We start from the raw sequence: 19,377 nt of genomic DNA on the forward strand, positions 1-19,377 counted from the left end.
AACCTTTATTGTAGCAATTTTGTATTCTTATTACAGAATTCAAGCTTTAATATATTCAACTTAGCAGTATATGTGTAAAATCAATAATGTATAAATATAATAAATTCTCTTTTGCCAATATATATTTATGTATCATACGTACTTACATTCATATGTAGGTTTTACGAATATATTTTCTGTCAACAAATCTACGAATCAATTAATCGCTTCAGTGAACTTCGTTACAGCCTGCGATTACATAATTTAAAGTCATTGATGGATGCAACATGTAGTTGCTTAGATATGAAATGCACAAATGAAATACGACCTACATATGTATCCACGTACATATGTATGTATGTAGGAACTGATCCTGGAGAACAATGTTTTAAAATTACTGAACTTTTGGCTTTGTAATCATGCAAAGGCCTTTAATTTAATTTAATTTCAAATTACGCATTTAACTGGAATCTTTATACAACCACACGTACTCGTACTTCCATTCCACGCGTAAGTATATGTAGATTTACCATCCATGGTGTGTGAATATATTCAATTGCCATTTGAACCGGATGAGTATAGTTCACATGAGCGATCACACGCACAATGATTCTCACTGGTATTTCGAGTGGATCCAGCACAGCTGACTAATCTATGGACTGAACGGGAGCGAAGCATCCGTACTTGGCAGGAGGAATGGATGAACTCCAAGAACGGACGATGACCCGTTTTGCACCTTTTGCGACAGTCTAATTGAAGATGCAGAGCATGTTTTCTTTGTTTGCCCTCCTTTTGAACTAGAAAGATAAGATTTGAGTGATAGGGTTGGGAAGCCAATAATGGTTAGTAACCTAGTAGATATCATGCTTGACTCAGAAGAACATTGGTCCGCTGTCGGTAACATGGCAATAATAGTAATAACCAAACTGCGTCGTGCTGATTAACAGCCCAGATTTCTATATAGAGGCAATAGGCCACTCCCCTTCCCGCGAAGTAACACTTAACGGTATTAGGAATCACCAAACTGCGTCGCGCTGAACAATAGCGCAGATTTTCATGAAAAAGCAATAGGCCGCTCCCCCTCCCGTGAAGTATTACCTAACGGTCGTCCCGCGGGAGGGAAACGGAACTGGGATGGGTTTTTAGTGGGTGAGTCGAAAGACAAGTCTGACACTTTTCGGCTTTCAATGCTTTTTGCCACCTCCATAAAAAAAACTGGTATTTCGTTCTCATGAAAACATTTTTGGTGAGAAAATTCTCATGTAATCTAATATACAGTCTGCTTTACTTTATTAGAGGCAATCATTTTTATTGAAGAAAATGGTTATTAAAGCAGAAGGATTTTCAAATCGCCAAAAAGATTGGCCGAAGTCCAAATGGTTTGGATCCTTAGGTGAAACAAAGTGGTTCCTATGGTAAAAACTACAAAGGCAGAACTGCGATGACTTTAACACCGAAGGAAACCTGCAGAATCCTTAGGATTGCGTCAAATTCCGCCCTTCCAACAGCGACAATTAAGGAAATGACAAATGTTGCAGCCAGCAAATTCACCACCCATCAATCTGAATCATAAAAAAATACAAAAAAATACCTTTGATCGATCCCGGTGAATGGAAAAAAGTAGTATTTAGTAATCAAAAGAAGTTCAATCTGGATGGGTCGGATGGATACAATTACTATTGCCATGACTTAAGAAAGGAGGAAAAGTCCTTGAGTCGACATCACAGTCGTGGAGGTGATGTTATGGTATGGGGAGCGATATCGTATTATAAAACATTCGAATTGAAAATTGTAGTCTATAAAATTACGGGAAACAGCTATAAAGCCCTGTTTGAATCATCTTTTCCCGAGACTTGTGAAACATTAGAACCTATTAATTGGGCCTTTCAACAGGTCTTTTATCTGTACACATTTCAAGTGTGGCCAAAACTTAGATTGCTTCCCAAAACGTTGAAACTTAAGCATGACCACCGTATTCCCCAGATCTGAACATTATTAGAAATCTATGGGGAGCAAGTCGGGGTTTATGCGAATGGCCAATAATTTGAATATAAAAATGCTGTGATTCTAATCATTAAAACGGCCTAGTCAGGAGGAATGGAGTAAGGCATTCTCACTAAAACACTTCGACACTACAATCTATACAGATGGCTCTAAATTGGATTGTGGAGTTGGGGCAGATATATATTCCCATAGAACATATACAGGGTGAACGATATGAAGTGTTACCTATTCAAAACATCATAACTTTTTATGTGAAATTAGTTTTTATTGATTTCAAAGACAAAATTGTTCAAAAATGATTACAATTTTAACATTGTAATCTTTAGCTCGATATGACCACCTTTTGCATTGACTATAGCCTTCAAACAGTCAAAAAATGAGTTGCATACTGCACGAATGTGATCTTGAGGTATTTTGGCCCATTCTCGTATAATCGCTTTTTTCAGCGCATCCATACTGGGATATTTTTTAGTCCTCACCTTGCTCTCTAAAATAGACCAGATGGAATAGTCCATCGGATTTGCGTGGAACATGGTTTTTTAACCATTCTTGGTTCACACGAGTTTTATGAGACGGTGCCGAGTCCTGTTGGAACGTCCATGGTCTACGACCGAAATGTTTGCGTGCCCACGGCTCTAAAGCAGCTTCTAAAACATTTTCCCGATAATAAGTCGTATTCACTTTGACACCAGGCTCGATAAAAACGATTGGAGAGCGTCCATTAGCGGTCACTGCGGCCCAAATCATTACTTGCGATGGGAAATTGCATCGAGTGGCCATACGTAGGCTCAAATTCTCGTATGAGCGTTCGGTCAAGTAAACACGATCGTTTTGAGTGGTTATGAACTGGAGTTTTTGATCAAAGCTCATCGAGAGCTAACTATTCCAGAGAGCCTTTGAACAGATCTTAAATAAAACGGACGGTATGCAGTCTGAGTTCGGTTACCCGTAAGTGTTATGCAGTTCGGATAATTGAACAAAATATCGCCACGCAAAAGTGATAACCGAGAGGCAACTATATTACACATAATACTCTTAGTCCAAGGTAGGTTGGTATTGGAAATAGTCAATTTCCACCCTTTCTAGAAAGTATAATTTTGAAAAACTGGCGGTGTCGCCCTGAGTTTTTGCATAAATGCGTGCATCTCAACAACTACTTAACACAACGCGCTTATTTAGATCTGAGATAAATCTAATCCGATCTCAATAAAAAGAACGACCACATATGTTAAGACTGCATTTCCGTCCCTCCGCTACAAGCCATAACTTTCATTGAGTTTATTCGATTCCAAAAATTAACAACCAGTCCAAATTAAATTTAATTTATTGATTGGAATTAAATTTTTATAACTGGATTCCCCATACTTTTTATAAACCCTCTCAAACTCGATGTTTGAAGTTTTATATTTAACATTATTAACTTAGCCGAATGGTTTTGTTCCTGTTCGAAATCCACCTACCCACTCCAAGCGATGGATAGTTTTTATGAGGAGATTTTTCCTGGCAGAAATACCCTCTGAGGTTTGCAATTGCCTGCCGAGGGCACCGCTATTAGAAAAAACCTTTTCTATCATTTGGTGTTTCATGACTTGTCATTCGAACCTGTTCGGTTCCGAATGGTAGTCACGCAACAACCCATCCGGCCACGGCGGCCTCCGATGGAAATTTAGTGAACGGGGACTTCATTCAATGCTCGAGGTGCAGAAGAAGTACTTGTACGTCGGTTGATAGTAGGTGAAAAATTCTTAAGCTTTTTAGGACAGCATTTTCTTTTTGTAATCTAAGTTTGGGGAGTATGCGAAACAACAATGCCTTAATACCATCTTCTTGTTTAATTTTCCGCAAAAATGAAAAGACCATATAAACACACGTTGAATTCCATTTCACAAGTAAATTTATTTTTTCGAAACACATGATTTGATGATTTATTTATTTATTACGGCGTAAGCCTAGTTTACAATTTAATGAATAATATGATACAATAAATTATATAGCATTTTTCATGTAACTGAAGTGGTAAAGTCTTCATAAATTTTGGTTTTAAACACAACTATTTCTTCACAATTTATTATTTCATTAAGCATTCAATGAAAATAATAAAAACCTCCATGCATCTATTTTTTCATTTCAAATTAATCTCATCCACCTATTGTGCAGTATCTGGAGCCTATATATTTTTGTATCTGATATTACTAAAGAAATCAATGAACAAAAAATAAAATGAGGTTCACTTATTGTTATAATATTTGTAATATGGCTGAGGCTAAACTTAGCGAACTTCTTATGTTTAGTGGTTCTTACTTTTATGTTTAATATACCAAATGTATAAGTAAGACTTAATGTTATGATATATTTAGTATTATATAACTGTAATATATATTATGTATGTATGTATATGAAATTGAACTTAGACGGACACAATTAGCAAGGTACGTACGAATATAATTTTTGATTAATTTTGTTAATTAATTTTTTCATTTCATTATTTCAGATCCAAACCAGAATTAAATTATATTAAACGCCGTTTGGCCTAACACCGCCCACGTTCACAGAATCACCATCTTTCAACTTGCATCGGTAACACGGCGAGCTTATGAATAAAGCGCTTTAGTTGCCACGTCTGCTATGCTGCCCTTGCTGTCTTGTCCTCTTGCGGTTGCCTAGATGCGATCCAGAACCCACTGCTGCGCCGGAACGTGATCTTGAGCACCTTGTTATTGCTTGGGCTGGAGGTCGCATTGTTGGTACTTGTTCCACTCCTGAAGCCTCAGCATGTAGCTTTTGGACCACTGTTGTCAAACTGCTGCTTGAGACAGCACCCAAGTTTTTATTTTTCGCAAAAACGTATGGGGCCCGTTGGTACCTGTGCTAGTGGCAGCGACCGCAACGGGCAACAATTAGTAGGTACGCTGGCGTCAGAGCCTTGCCCACGCTGTGGTCCTGGCTTAATGGTGCTATAGGGCGCAAGTTGTGAGTCAGCTCGGCTTCGCACAGCGACGTTTACAGCTCTTCAGCAGCTCCTACATTCCGCTGAAGAGTGGGGCCCTGGGTGGTGTAAAGGCAAAGCAGAATCCCTCGCCCGCCGAGACGCCGTTGCGTTGTCACTGTACATTTTCTGTCGCGTCCCCTGGGTCCAATAAACCTTTTAAGGGAGAAAATTAAACAATTATTTTTTGATTTATACAAGATAGATTATTACATCAATTTTACAAATCAGATAGATATACATACTATTAATAATAGAAATAAGTATGTATATAAATAATGAAATGCAATGAAATATCTAAAAAATTATATAACTATTATACATATATCCCAGAAGGGTTCTAGTAATGGGTCCATTCAAATCCTAAAACAAATTATTATTATTATGAAAAATTAAAGAATTTACCATTCGTCTACATTAAAAGGACTGCAAAACATTGAATGAACAACAAACACTAATGAAGACATGAGAAGAGCAATCTGTAAAGAATGTAAAGCGAAGTGTACAAATGCTTTTAAATATAAAAAGGACTCCAGATTAAAGAGGCTTATTCAAGTCTTGGGGGAGCAAGCATAACAAAAAGCAGTTTCCGAGTATATGTAGGAATCAGTAAATTCCTTACTATTACATTGAACAGAAGGTAGAAGTGAATAAGCTTTGGGTATAATGTAATTCAAGTGGCTAATGAATGTAAAAAGAGAATCAAAAACGGCCCCAAATTCAGGATTTCATAAATACTGGATAAAACAAACTGTCGAAGATGGTACGATGATAAAAAGAAGAGCTAAATTTCGAAAAGATGATTTTAGAGCAGAAATCTATAGTGTTAACAATTCTAAATGTATTGCCTTGTTAGGCAAACAAACGAACACTGCGATATATACCTGTAGTATGTTTCGGGGTCGACCGCGTATTTTTAAAGTTATAGGATGTATATTTATATGCGATGCCACAAAGTCTACTCCACAAGTAAGAGAGGCTTGTACGCGAAGTCTATCGATAGGTAAATTGCCAATTATTTCGGTTAGCTTATAGTGAAAGCAGTGTGCGTTTTCGAAGAAGAGATACTAATGGTTTTGCTCCAGCATGTTGACTACGTAAGGTTGCTTAAGAGCAGTTGGAACTTAACATCATATGAGAGAGTTAACATCAAATGGATTTGCTTTTTCAAGGTGAATTTGCAGGGCAATCCGTTTGCTGAGTTTCATCCCAGCCTAAGTTTTGAATCCAAGGCTTGTGCAGTAAGGTTTTTGTTTTGGTAACTATTGGGCAAACACACGAGGATCGAAATTGATAATATTTATAGTGTCTGCGTCATTGAAATTAAAATACTTTTCAGAGCTCTCACAATTGAAATATCGGAAGATTTGAAAACCACTTAGTTAACTTTTCGAATTTAATTTATTACTACCACAATTCTAATAAAATCTAGAGACTAGATATTGTCGGGTCTTTTGAGCAGGTCGTCGACATTTAAATATTTTTTATAACTTTTGAGCAATGTAAATACATTGTTATCGTTGAGCATTTGTAAACTCTGTATAGCGAGAAATAGAGCGGGCCCAGTGCCGTATGGTACGGCGTTATATATATATACCTATATATATATATATACATACAGGGTGGGTCATACAGCGTTTGCTTTTTGAACCACCTATTTTTTTGAGAATGGTAACACAAATGACATGTCAAATGTGCTCATAATTTACCTAAAGGTTTGACATTTACGAAAAAGGACGCTATACGCTTGAACAAAATTGGGAAATATTGAAAACCTATTTCCAAAGTGGTGACTCTTTTTCTTCTTTTCTGATTTTCGCATCGGTGGCTACGTCAATAAGCAAAATTGTCGGATTTGGATCTCAGAACATCCACACGTTACTGTAGAGAAGCAAATGCATCCACAACGAGTCACTGTTTGGTGCGGTTTTTGGTCTGGCGGCATCATCGGGCCATTTTTTTATCGAAAATGAGCGAGGAGCCGCGGTTACAGTAAATGGCGAGCGTTACCGTGACATGCTCAACGAGTTGTTTCCACAAATTGAAGAGGATGACATGGAAGACATTTGGTTTCAACAGGACGGTGCAACTTGTCACACTGCCAAAGTTACACTCGAACTTTTGGCTACCGTTTTTGAAAACCGAATAATCAGCCGAAATTCCGATATCAATTGGCCGCCTCGGAGCCGTGATTTAAGCCCGTTGGACTATTTTTTGTGGGGAGCCGTTAAGGACAAATGCTATGCGAACCATCCAGAGACGATTGATGCTTTAAAACACGAAATCGAAGTTGCCATTCATGAAATTGGAGCCCAAACAATCGAAAATGTGCTTAAAAATTGGGTTGATCGAATGGCCTACTGTAAAGCCAGTCGTGGCAGTCATTTGAACGATATTATTTTATATAAAAAAAAAAGTTTGAAAAAATCTTGATCGGTTTTTTTATAGCCAATTCAAAAAGCAAATTTTACATGGCCCACCCTATATATAATAGGTCTATTTATAAGTTCGTGCGGTTTTACAACAGATGGCGTAACTTGATTATTATTCCATCGATCCACATTTCCAAACATTCATTGGAGAGCTACTGTCGTAAGGCACAAACGTCAGTATAAGTTTTTTATTTGAAGCGTAAACAACAATATTTTTACCACACTTGAAAATGTCGAATTTCGTGCCAAATAATGTGTTTTTGCGGGGAATTCTTCTTCATTATTTTAATATGAAGAAAAAAGCAGCCGAAAGTCATCGTATCTTGGTGGAAGTTTATGGTGAGCATGCTCTATCTGAGCGAACGTGCCAGAAGTGGTTTGCACGCTTTAAAAGTGGTGATTTTGGCTTGGAAGACGAAGAACGCGAGGGTGCGCCGCCAAAGTTCATGGATACCGAATTGGAGGAATTGCTCGATCAAGATTCGGCTCAAACGCAAGAAGAGGTTGCAAAAACTTTGGGAGTTGATCAATCAACCATTTCCAAACGTTTAAAAGCCATGGGAATGATCAGAAAGGTAGGCCATTGGGTGCCGTATGAATTGAAGCCAAGAGACGTTGAACGCCGTTTTATGGCATGCGAACAACTGCTTCAACGGCACAAAAGAAAGGGTTTTTTGCATCGAATTGTGACTGGCGATGAAAAGTGGGTCCATTACGACAATCCAAAACGTCGGGCAACGTATGGATACCCTGGCCATGCTTCAACATCGACGTCGGCGCAGAATATTCATGGCCTGAAGGTTATGCTGTGTATCTGGTGGGACCAGCTGGGTGTTGTGTATTATGAGCTACTGAAACCGAATGAAACGATTACGGGGGATGTCTACCGACGACAATTGATGCGTTTGAGCCGAGCACTGCGAGAAAAACGGCCGCAATACGCCGATAGACACGACAAAGTTATTTTGCAACATGACAATGCTCGGCCACATGTTGCACAAGTGGTCAAAACATACTTAGAAACGCTCAAATGGGATGTCCTACCCCACCCGCCGTATAGTCCAGACCTTGCGCCATCCGATTACTATCTCTTCCGATCGATGCAACATGGCCTGGCTGACCAGCACTTCCGTAATTACGATGAAGTCAAAAAATGGATCGATTCGTGGATTGCGGCAAAACCGACCGAATTTTTCACAAAGGGAATCCGTGAATTGCCAGAAAGATGGGAAAAAGTAGTAGTAAGCGATGGACAATATTTTGAATATTAAATTTGTAACCATTTTACGTCAATAAAGTTTCAAATTTCGAAAAAAACCGCACGAACTTATTCATAGTCCTATTATATAATTGGCGCGTACACCCTTTTTGGGTGTTTGGCCGAGCTCCTCCTCCTGTTTGTGGTGTGTGTCTTGATGTTGTTCCACAAACGGCGTTACCTCGAAAAATTTGAGCTGGGTCAGAGAGGCGCCGAAAGTTTCATGGGAATTTTTATTCAAATGAAAACTAATAAGTGTTGAATACAGCTGCCATCAATATTTCATTTCAACGCAATTTGAGAAGACGTAATACTGGGCGGGTAGAAAACAACTCTTAATTTTTTTCCTCAGGTCAAAGAACGCATTGGTGCAGAATGAAGTAGTATTTGTTGGGCTAATGTGACCCAAGTTATCATGAAGTTCACCTGCGATTGAATTTGGGAGCGCCTGGAACTAGTGGCACGCAGTGGATAAAGCTACAGACATGCCAAAATACTGCCATTCGGACAGCGACCGGTTGCCTCCTGATGTCCTCTGTTCAACACCTCCATAATGAGGCACAAATGCTCCCTGTAATGGAGCATTACAAACTGCTCAGCAAGCAGTTGCTGCTAGGATGTTACCCCAGGTTTCGTCTCTGCAGACACCTTCTTGAACCTGAGCCGCCTCCCAGGCACGTCAGGAGACATCTCTGTTTCCTGGGTCTACCTTTAGATGAGCTAGACGAAGACGGCCGGTGATATACCCTACACTGGCGGGGCTTCTATTACTGTTAAACAAACAAATCGTTTTTCCGTCTTTATGCTTACTGTGCTGCTTTTCGCAGCTTTTGGTTCTCTGATCGCTCTAATTCCATAATCTCCCTACTTGGAGAGAGACTTGGATTTATTGGCGTTGGCTTGCTCATTTTTACAAAAACGAAAAAAAAAATATCTGCAAATCCGTGGTCGAAAATTATTCCACAAAATACCAAAAAATCGATACTTCTATAAATGTTCTCTTACAGTGTTTAGAATAAGGCATTTATTTATTTTTATTTAACTGTTTATGCTTATTTGTCCAAAATAATTATTTATTAATTTCGATTTCGCACCTAATGTCACACCCTTTATTATCAAATTTCAACGTACTCTAACCCCGCGTTATATGTATTCGAATGTGTATATACAGGGTGAAGTGTTACCAACTTCACACTGCTTGTATCTGTAAAACAGCTCATGACATCAACATCAAAATTGTTCTAATGACATTTCAATATATTGTTTATTAGCCATCACAAGTATTTGCGTCTCAAAATTGTTGCAATTTTTTTTTTCTGTGATGGAATTCAAACGTAATAGTGTGATTGCGTTATATTTGGCTGGAAAATCACAACCAGCCATTGTTCGTGAGCTCAGTCACCTCAAAGTGAATAAAATGTTTGTGTATCGCACTATAAAACGTTATAATGATCAAAAAAAACCGCAACAACGGCAGAAATGGTTCGGAAAGTGAAGGCTCGACTTGAACGAAATCCACGTCGAAGTGGAAGAAAAATGGCCAAAGAACTGAAAATATCGCAAGACAGCATTCGACGCATATTGAAAAATGAGCTCAAGGTTAAGGCTTACAAGTTTCAAAAAGCACACGATCTTTCACCCCAGCAAAACAAAGTTCGATGCGAATGAGCAAAGGAGTTGTTGCGCTTGCACGAACGTGGCGAATTTCCTAACATTGTGTTTTCTGATGAAAAAAAATCCGGATTGAACAGTTCATAACCACTCAAAACGATCGTGTTTACTTGACCGAACGCTCATACGAGAATTTGAGCCTACGTATGGCCACTCGAAGCAATTTCCCATCGCAAGTTATGATTTGGGCCGCAGTGACCGCTGATGGACGCTCTCCAATCGTTTTTATCGAGCCTGGTGTCAAAGTGAATGCGACTTATTATCGGGAAAATGTTTTAGAAGCTACTTTAGAGCCGTGGACACGCAAACATTTCGGTCGTAGACCATGGACGTTCCAACAGGACTCGGCACCGTCTCATAAAACTCGTGTGAACCAAGAATGGTTAAAAAATCATGTTCCACACTTCATTTCGTCCTCACAATGGCTTTCGAATTCGCCAGACGCAAATCCGATGGACTATTCCATCTGGTCCATTTTGGAGAGCAAGGTAAGGACTAAAAAATATGCCAGTATGGATGCGCTGAAAAAAGCTATTATACGAGAATGGGCCAAAATACCTCAAGATTACATTCGAGCAGCATGCAACTAATTTTTTGACCGTTTGAAGGCTATAGCCAATGCGAAAGGTGGTCATATCGAGCTAAAGTGAATATATGTTAAAATTGTAATCATTTTTGAACAACTTTGTCTTTGAAATCAATAAAAACTAATTTCACACAAAAAAGTTATGGTGTTTTGAATAGGTAACACTTCATATCGTTCACCCTGTATGTACATGCAATCAAATGGAGACGTGTACCTATACTTATATTTATGTATGCACGAGGGTTGTTTGAAAAGTACGTGCAAAGTCAGAGAGATGGCACTACTGGCGCTTGTCGAGGTTATGTTTAGTTAGTAGCATCCCTTGGAAGAACACACACACAAAGTTTCAGCCAGGTCGGTCTATTTCTTTGTGTTTGGCATTCGTTTGAATCGAGATTTTCCTTTTCCATCACGACAACGCACCACCTCACGCCTCTGCAGCTGTGGTCCTAATATTAATGGAAATAGGGTTCCAACTCATTTCACATGCCCCCTATTCTCCAGACTTGGCTTCCTCGACTCCTTTGGACTACTGTTCCATAAACGAGAACGTGATTACAGATCCGAATGGCTATTCAGACTTGGGCAAATCCTATTATTCGGAAGGGATCAATAAATTACGACAACGTTGGACAATAAAATAAAAAGGTTTACCAACAATTGAGTATTTGCTAATTTTGCACGGACTTTTCAAAGGACCCGTTTTTTTTTGTATGTATTATAATACATCGGCTAAAAAGTCCGAGCCTAACACATAGATGGCACTCGTTTTATTGCAGTCCCCCCTTCTTCAGTTGGTACTAACCTTAAAAACCAAATGAGGTTCGATCGTTTTGAATGATCGAAAAGTGAAGTGCGTGAGTTAGCTGTCATAAAGATAACAAAATAACATCTTGACTTTATATTGCATAAGCATTTGACTATGAGAAAGCTCTGTTAAAAATGGGTACCGCATTTGCTCGCTGCTTTGTTTCTTCAAGACAACGCACCGTGTCACAAGTCAACCAAAACAATGGAAAACTACATGAATTGAATTTCGCTTGCTCCCACATTCATCGTAGTCGCCGGATTTGACTCCCAGCGACTTTGACTTTTGACTTTCGCAGTTCTAAAAAAAATTATCGCCGGTAAAAAAATTCGCTCGCATGAAGAGGTTATGGCTCAAACTGGGGCCTATTTTGAGGCAAAAGATAAATCGTTCTACAAAAGTGGTATTGAAATGTTTGAACAAAAAAAAAACGTATTCTCTTTGTTAGGCCCGCAAAAATTTGAAAGTATGGAATAAAATTCTTTGTTTTTTTTTATTAATTTCCAATAGTCGTAAATTTAAAAACAATCACAATTTTCAAAATGCTCGCAATCGTTACCTTTTTAAAATGTGTAAGATTTTTGTCAGTTGCGACTTACCTGTGACAGTTGCAGGTAATTCCGGGACGGACAGTAGCATCAAGACGACAGTGGGCTGATGACGGCAACAGGAACAGCGGACAGTGCCACTATTATTTTATATACATATGAATATTATTTAAATTTTATTAATTTACTGCGGTTCCATATTTTTTGGTGTTGTGTTTTGTTATAACGTATTTGGGGTTTTGTTATAATGTATTTGAACGTGCGTCTGTTTGTGTTTGTCACCAGGGCTCGGAAAGTGACGCGCGGGTAATTGTTGTCGCACTAATCTAATACACTTGTATATGATGCACACAAGGTATTTTGTATTTATGTTTGTTTTTGTTGATTCGATTCGATTTACTTGTAATCAAAGTAAATTTGGTTATTTTATTTCGCACTCAAGTTTCTGCTTGGGCTCCATGAAAAATTATGTAGCGTTTTGATGACCCTATTTTCTTTTCGTGTGAAACCACAGCAATGCCTTTAAGCAACCTTCGTGTTTAATTTTCCGCAAAAATGAGAAGCGCAAATAAGCGCGCGTTGTTTCCATTTCACAAGAAACTTCATTATTTCTAAACATATGTTTATTTATTACGGCGTAAGCCTTAATAGAACTTAAAAACTTTTCTTGCACTGTATTCATAAATTTTGTTTTTAAATACAACTATTTCTTGACAATTTAAGTAATCTATGAAAATAATAAAAACCTTACTAAAGAAGAGGTTTTATTTGTACTATATATTTCCGTTTTACATAAAATAATTTTTGTTTCTTGCTATATCATTTATACCTATATGTACTATAAAATAATATTGGTTAAATATTTCGAAACATTACCACCTCTTATATTAAAGATCATTTTCATTGTGTGATATTAAACTATTACTTAATTAATTACATTTTGTAAGCCTGCCACTTATTGGTGCACCTATTTTTTCATTTCAAATTAACGTCATGGACCTATTTTGCAATATCTGGAGCCTATCTATTTTTGTATCTGATATTGAAAATAAAATGAGGTTCACTTATTGTTATAATATTTGTAATATGGCTGAGGCTGTATAAGTACGACTTAATGTTATGTTGTATTTAGTATTATATGTATACCTACTTATATTGAATTGAACTTAGACGGACACAACTAACAAGGAATGTACGAATATAATTTTTGATTAATTTTGTAAATTCATTTTTTCAATTCATAATTTCAGCAAAATTAAATCAAATTAAACTCCGTTTGGCATAACAGTGGAGTATTATCAGTTTCCATTTGTGTACCATTGATGTGTGTACAGTTTCAAGTTAAATTAAATTTCAACGGTTAATGTGTGAACAATTTTTACAAAGCCTTCTTGAATGTGTAAGTGAAGTTAAACTTTTTTCAATAATGCTAATTTTTACACACTTTGAATGATTCTCCAAGTTAACACCGTTTTTAAAACCTTTGGTTTGGCACCCGGTCCTGGCCTTTTTTCGTCCTGTTCGAGGATCCCTTTTAAAGGGTTATATCCATAAATCGATAGAAAATTAAATTTACGGAAGCTGCCTGGAAGCTTAAGTCGTTAGCTATAATAGAAATATGTTAAATTCACGACCAAAGCCGAAAAAGCCAGTCTGGCTAGACCCGGGTGAATGTTTAACCCAACGGTTATTATCATGATGCAATTAATGCCAACAGTCAGCGGCCACCGTAGCCGAATGGGTTAGTGCGTGACTACCATTCGGGTTTCAGAGAGAGAACGTTGGTTCGAATCTCGGTGAAAGACCAAAATGCAGGGAAAGTTTTTTCTAATAGCGGTCGCCCCTTGGCAGGCAATGGCAAACCTCCTAGTGTATTTCTGCCATGAAAAAGCTCCTCATAAAAATATCTGCCGTTCGGAATAGGCTTGAAACTGTAGGTCCCTACATTTGTGGAACAACATCAAGACGCACACCCCAAATAGGAGGAGGAGCTTCGGCCAACACACAAACAAAGGTGTACGCGCCAATTATACAGGGTTTGATTGAAAAGTAATGAGCCTTCTCGCGCGGAGCGTCTGCGTCATCCGGCGGATGAGTTTAAAAAATGTTTCCAGCAGTGGAAGGACCGCTACCAGCGGTGTATTGACGCTCAAGGGTCCTATTTTGAAGAATATTAGTTGTATAAGCCAAAAGGTTTAATAAAACTGCTTAAAAAAATGAGGCTCATTACTTTTGAATCAAACCCTGTATATATATATATTAAAAAAGGATTTTCCCAAACCCGAAGTAAATTTTTGGAGCTAATTTTTACTCCAAGAGATGAAAATCATATCTTGTGCTTTTGCATTTTTTATAAGAAATTAAATAATTCAATAATTCAGTCGCCACAGCTGACGACAATAAGACATTTTCAGGCATAAAATTACTATTATGAGAATAAGAGGTAGCTCATCATACTAATTACATACAAGTACGCATACATTCACCGGTCAGAATTATTCAAAGGCAGTACAGTTTGTAATTTTGTTTTTGTATGATTTACGAAATAACGCTTAATTAAATAATTTCCAAAGTAAACAGGACTTTGGGTACAGAAAAGACTAAGAGCTCGTACTACCGAGGCAAGCTGTTAACATAGTTTCCGGCACTAATAAATTTTATTTGCCTATGTCTGCTCCTCATTGACGCAGTATCGTCTATACGATTTGCGCCTAGTTAACAAAGCTAGTTGTTTTCTTTTTTCTAAGCTAACTTGCGTCAGTTAGGTATGGCATGTGAAACATAGTTCTTCTGTGCAACATGAAATGCAAAACCGTATAACGACAAAAGTCTGGCATTTTTTTTTGTACATATGCACCACATTCTAGAATTAAATTTACTCAGGCAGACATGCTAGCAAACATCAAACCGCGCAGCAAAAACATAATTTTCATTGCTCAGCTCTATGACTTTCTGTGGTGCCCAAATATCAGCGACAAGAGTGGCAGCCAAGCGGCTGTAGAAAGCAATTAGGAAAAGGAAGCAGTTAGCTTGAGTGCTGACAACTCAGTTAATATTGTAATTAAAACTGTTGGTAGAACGAGTGGATAAGTGAGATTCGAGGATATCTTCGTTAGACAAACATTTGTGCGCTTGCGCTTCTGCAAATGAATCAATGTAAGTAAGTTTGTCCGTGTTTGTTTACGAAGATCCAACTTAACGATTTCACACCTAGCCAACCTCCGAAATGTCTTAGTTACTTTTAAATTATTAAGGTGGCCATCTGGAATTTCAAGAAATGGTGTATGCTTAATTGTCAGTGACGTATATTCATATGTATTTACATATATAAATAAATGCATGCCTCATAAAAATACTAGACTAAAAATTACAGCTGACGCTCACATCCCTTCTAGACGAAAAGTTCCAAGTTCCTAGTTTTCCAAATGTTACATGATAATTAAAAAAAGAATTGGGAGAGTGCGTGAACATTGATATACCCAAAGGAAAGATATGCAATACATACATACATACATACATACATATGTACATTGCATTAACCCATTAATTTGGATTAAAAATGTAATTCTTTAAAAATTTCATAAAAATACAAACGTGAAATTATATATAAAAATAAAAACTTTATGGAAACTTAAGGCTGGAATTTAGAACAATGCCGATCTTGGAATTTCTGGCAAACTATAATGTTTTTTTTAATGAAACTTAGTGGAGATGTTAGTGAGGTGTTAAGGAACACTCTTTATAACTTTAAATTATTCGGGAAATAATAATTTTTTAATTATTTACATTCAAAATGCCCTTGGGAACATCAGTATAATTTGCCACATTACACTCTATATTTTTTAACATTTCACTATAAATCACCAAATATTCACTCACACGCGTGTTTGTACCGATTTTTATGCTAATATTCTAATTATATCTATTAAAATTAAATGCAAATTCATTTGCCTATGCAATCACATTCCAATTTTAAGCGCGAACAAGAAGAATATTGGAATTACAACAGTATGGTGTTGCCGGATGCCTGCAAATGAAAACAAAAATTAAGTACTTGAGTTTAGTGTTAATGATGGGAATGGGGGTTATTGTGCCTGCTTACTACATACACGCATATGACGTTTTAATTTTGGGTTCAATGGTTTTAACACGGAAAGGAGTTTTACGCAAAAATACTGTGCATGGCGTAGCCGGAGTTGGACTGATGAGGGTTATTTTTTTGAAGCGCGGCCGAAGGCCGCCCACGCGAAAAGGAGTTCTACGCAAAAATACTGTGGACTGCGTAGCCGGAGTTGGACTGATGAGGGTTATTTTTTTGAAGCGCGGCCGAAGGCCGCCTACGCGATAAGGAGTTCCACGCAAAAATACTGTGTTAATTAATTTAATTTAATTTTAATTTTAATTACTTTATTATTTTTTGTGATACGCTTAATATCATTGTTTTTAAGTTTAAATGAGTTGTATGTTTTTATTTTCAAAATTATTTCTCAACTTTAAATTACAGCAAAAAATACTGCAGTTTTACAATGAACCTTCCACTGAACATCCCTGCGTGCGAACTTCGTTTTCATTTCAGGTGTATGGCAACACCAACTTTTCGCTAAATTATAGAACTTTTAACATTAAATTACTTAAAAACTATAAGCCTCCGGCAGGTTCTGTTTTCAGTTTTAAGATGGGGATACACCCCTCTATCACCCCCTTTTTACCGTTTTTTCCAAAGCGTTCGGCATTATACTAAATTCTAGCCAAACTTAAACACTCTTCATTGAATAGAATTCTATCCACCAAGCTTAAATTTGCATGTAAGTTAACACATCCGGTCAGACAAAGTCAACGACTGCAGTTCTGCACGATCAGCAAAGCTGCAACAATGTTTAATGCCAATTATGCCAAACTCCACAATACGTTGCCGTCAACATTCCATGCGCCGTCGCGACGTTGAAACATAATCCATTCAGCATAATCGCTGACACAGCGATTATAGGTCAGGGCTAGCTTATGTTAAGAATATTTTGTCATTTATATTTCAGTACGGATTTGACCAATAAACGAACAAATAATAATTCTATTTCGCTGATTTAACTTCGTGCAGAGATCACAAGTGAACAGTCCGAGTATATTAATTATTAACTTGTACACATTCTAAAATTGTTAACGGGATTTCCACAGAATTGCAAACAATTCAGATTTAGATCGATAGCAAGAATGAAAGAATTCAAGATTGCGCTTTCCGAACTCGCGTGAAGTAATCTCTTCGAATTAACAAACAAATGGAAGACAAATAGTTGTGTGCAAGGTGGATTTAATATATAAATAAATTCGCCTTGGTTGTGTGCAAAGAGGAAGAGTAAACAAAAGCAATGTAAACTGCCGAATACCAGAAACTATATACATACACTCACACTGTAAAAAAAACTGTATTTTTGCAATTCGTGCTTCACGATTTAACACGCGGCACTTCATTTTTTATTTATTTGCCAATAAGCAGCATTGTTATCGCTTTGTCCACCGATATGCCAAACCCCACATAGAACTCCCGATTATTGGCAACTGCAATGAGATGTCACGAATCACACGTCACTAACCACTAGCTCATTTGGAGATCCCGGCACATTCGGTTTCCAGGAGTCGTGACTGTTATACCCAACAGATCTCTTCCATGCTTCTTCTTTAGCCTTGTTTAACATCTTCTTGTATTCATTAAGCCCGTTCTTAAATTGATCCCTTAAGTGGGATGAATTCTCCGAGTTAGCCCGTTTAGCACGTTGATACAAACGTCTTAAGCGACGGACAGACTTCCTCTTTAAGTATAGCTCTTTCGACCAAAACTTAAGACGCTTTCCTTTCCACCTTTTAAATATTTTTAAATCGCTATTACATTCATTCAGGCAAGCACTTTGATCAACCCCCAATTCCTCAAATTCCCGAAGTTGTATACTAGATACTACTTCCTTAACAGGAGGCGTGTGAGGTGCCGCCACTGCCTCGGTTCCTGTCGTCGCCATATAGAGCTTTTCAGACTCGGAGGAAAACTCCAAAAGCTTCTTTGCAGTCCCCAAATTAAGACTCTGCATTCCTAATACCGCGTCGGTATACTCACTGGTAATGCCCTTTATCAGGGTCATGCTCTGCGATTCCATGGCGGTCACTTCACCACAATCAGTATTCGGTGAAGCACGCCCCATAATATTCACTTTATCTATGCCACCAATTTCTCCCCCTCTCTCTAAGGACGTCCCGTCCGAACTCATTGTGGCTTTATCCCCCACTTCGGCTGAAGTATAGGCTTAAGCAGCAAGCGTCACTGGCGACGCACTAAGGCTAACCGCCGGCTTTCTGCTACGGGGGAAATTACCGCTAAGATCTTCCCTTCTCCTTCTCCACCCGAAGTGGATTCTTCTGGCACCCTGGAACTCGAGTAAATGGAATGTACAAAGGCTCTCATGCGCCGCTTCCTAACATTGGCTATGGCTTAGCTTAACAAGACAGCAGGTCCTAGCAGGCTACACCCGGTGATTACTGTAGTACTACACAGGAAACGCTTCTCTACACAACTAAACTCCAGCTAAATGCCAGGCAATGGCCCGCGTCTCGCCGGCCGGAAAACTGTTGATCGCTGCAGAGAACGGTCGACCGGTGCGGATTAATACCGAACAAAAACCGTGCCAATAAACACTATTATGGCGAACCGTTCACACCCGCGTAAGTGCACCGTTCCCAAACCACAGTAACGGCATAAACAATTACGGAATAAACCCCAATTTCAACGTACGCCCGAAATAAGAAACGAAAGATCCAGCTGCGCAAAAAAATTACTTGGTTTTGATCAGTATTTTCCACTTTCAAAACTTGGCAGCACTCACACATTATGGGACTTTGAGCATCTGATAGGCGAAATGGCAGGTTGCCAGAAGAAACGCGCCAAATATAACTGACGAAAACAGTTCGTTTTTGCTTAATGGAGAAATGACGTGTTGACATGTTTATAAATATTTGTCTTAAAATTAATTTAATTGAAATGTAATAATTTGAATTGAAGTGAGTTTGTAGAATCTGAAGCTCGCTATATGCTTTTCGACTTCAACTTTTAATAAGTTTTATG

The 19,377-nt window shown here is 38.0% G+C and overlaps 1 protein-coding gene across 7 annotated transcripts; it reads right to left on the reverse strand.

Moving 5' to 3' along the window:
* Nucleotides 1–3,859: 3,859 nt before the first annotated feature.
* LOC128860781 (uncharacterized) lies at nt 3,860–19,041 on the reverse strand. Of its 7 annotated transcripts, XM_054098524.1 has the most exons (4): nt 17,861–19,041; nt 13,210–13,308; nt 12,324–12,944; nt 3,860–5,125 (listed from the first exon to the last, which is right to left on the reverse strand). In XM_054098524.1, the coding sequence occupies exons 1-2, from the start codon at nt 18,524–18,526 to the stop codon at nt 13,297–13,299; spliced, it is 678 nt and encodes a 225-aa protein (XP_053954499.1). In that variant the 5' UTR covers nt 18,527–19,041; the 3' UTR covers nt 3,860–5,125; nt 12,324–12,944; nt 13,210–13,296. The 7 variants fall into 7 exon arrangements, with proteins under 7 accessions (XP_053954499.1, XP_053954497.1, XP_053954496.1 ...); XM_054098522.1 differs by lacking the exon at nt 13,210–13,308 and having other exon boundaries at nt 3,860–5,110; nt 12,324–12,792; XM_054098521.1 differs by lacking the exon at nt 13,210–13,308 and having other exon boundaries at nt 12,324–12,792.
* Nucleotides 19,042–19,377: the final 336 nt, after the last annotated feature.

The sequence above is a fragment of the Anastrepha ludens genome, chromosome 4, assembly GCF_028408465.1.
Source record: "Anastrepha ludens isolate Willacy chromosome 4, idAnaLude1.1, whole genome shotgun sequence".
In the NCBI taxonomy this organism is placed as follows: Eukaryota; Metazoa; Arthropoda; class Insecta; order Diptera; family Tephritidae; genus Anastrepha; species Anastrepha ludens.

Coding starts and splice junctions, on each gene's coding strand:
- LOC128860781 (XM_054098522.1), bottom strand. CDS start 18,526: ATGAGTTCGGACGGGACGTCCTTAGAGAGAGGGGGAGAAATTGGTGGC. Junction 12,793..17,860: donor GATCTCCAAATGAGCTAGTG/GTTAGTGACGTG, acceptor GGTTGCTTAAAG/GCATTGCTGTGGTTTCACAC.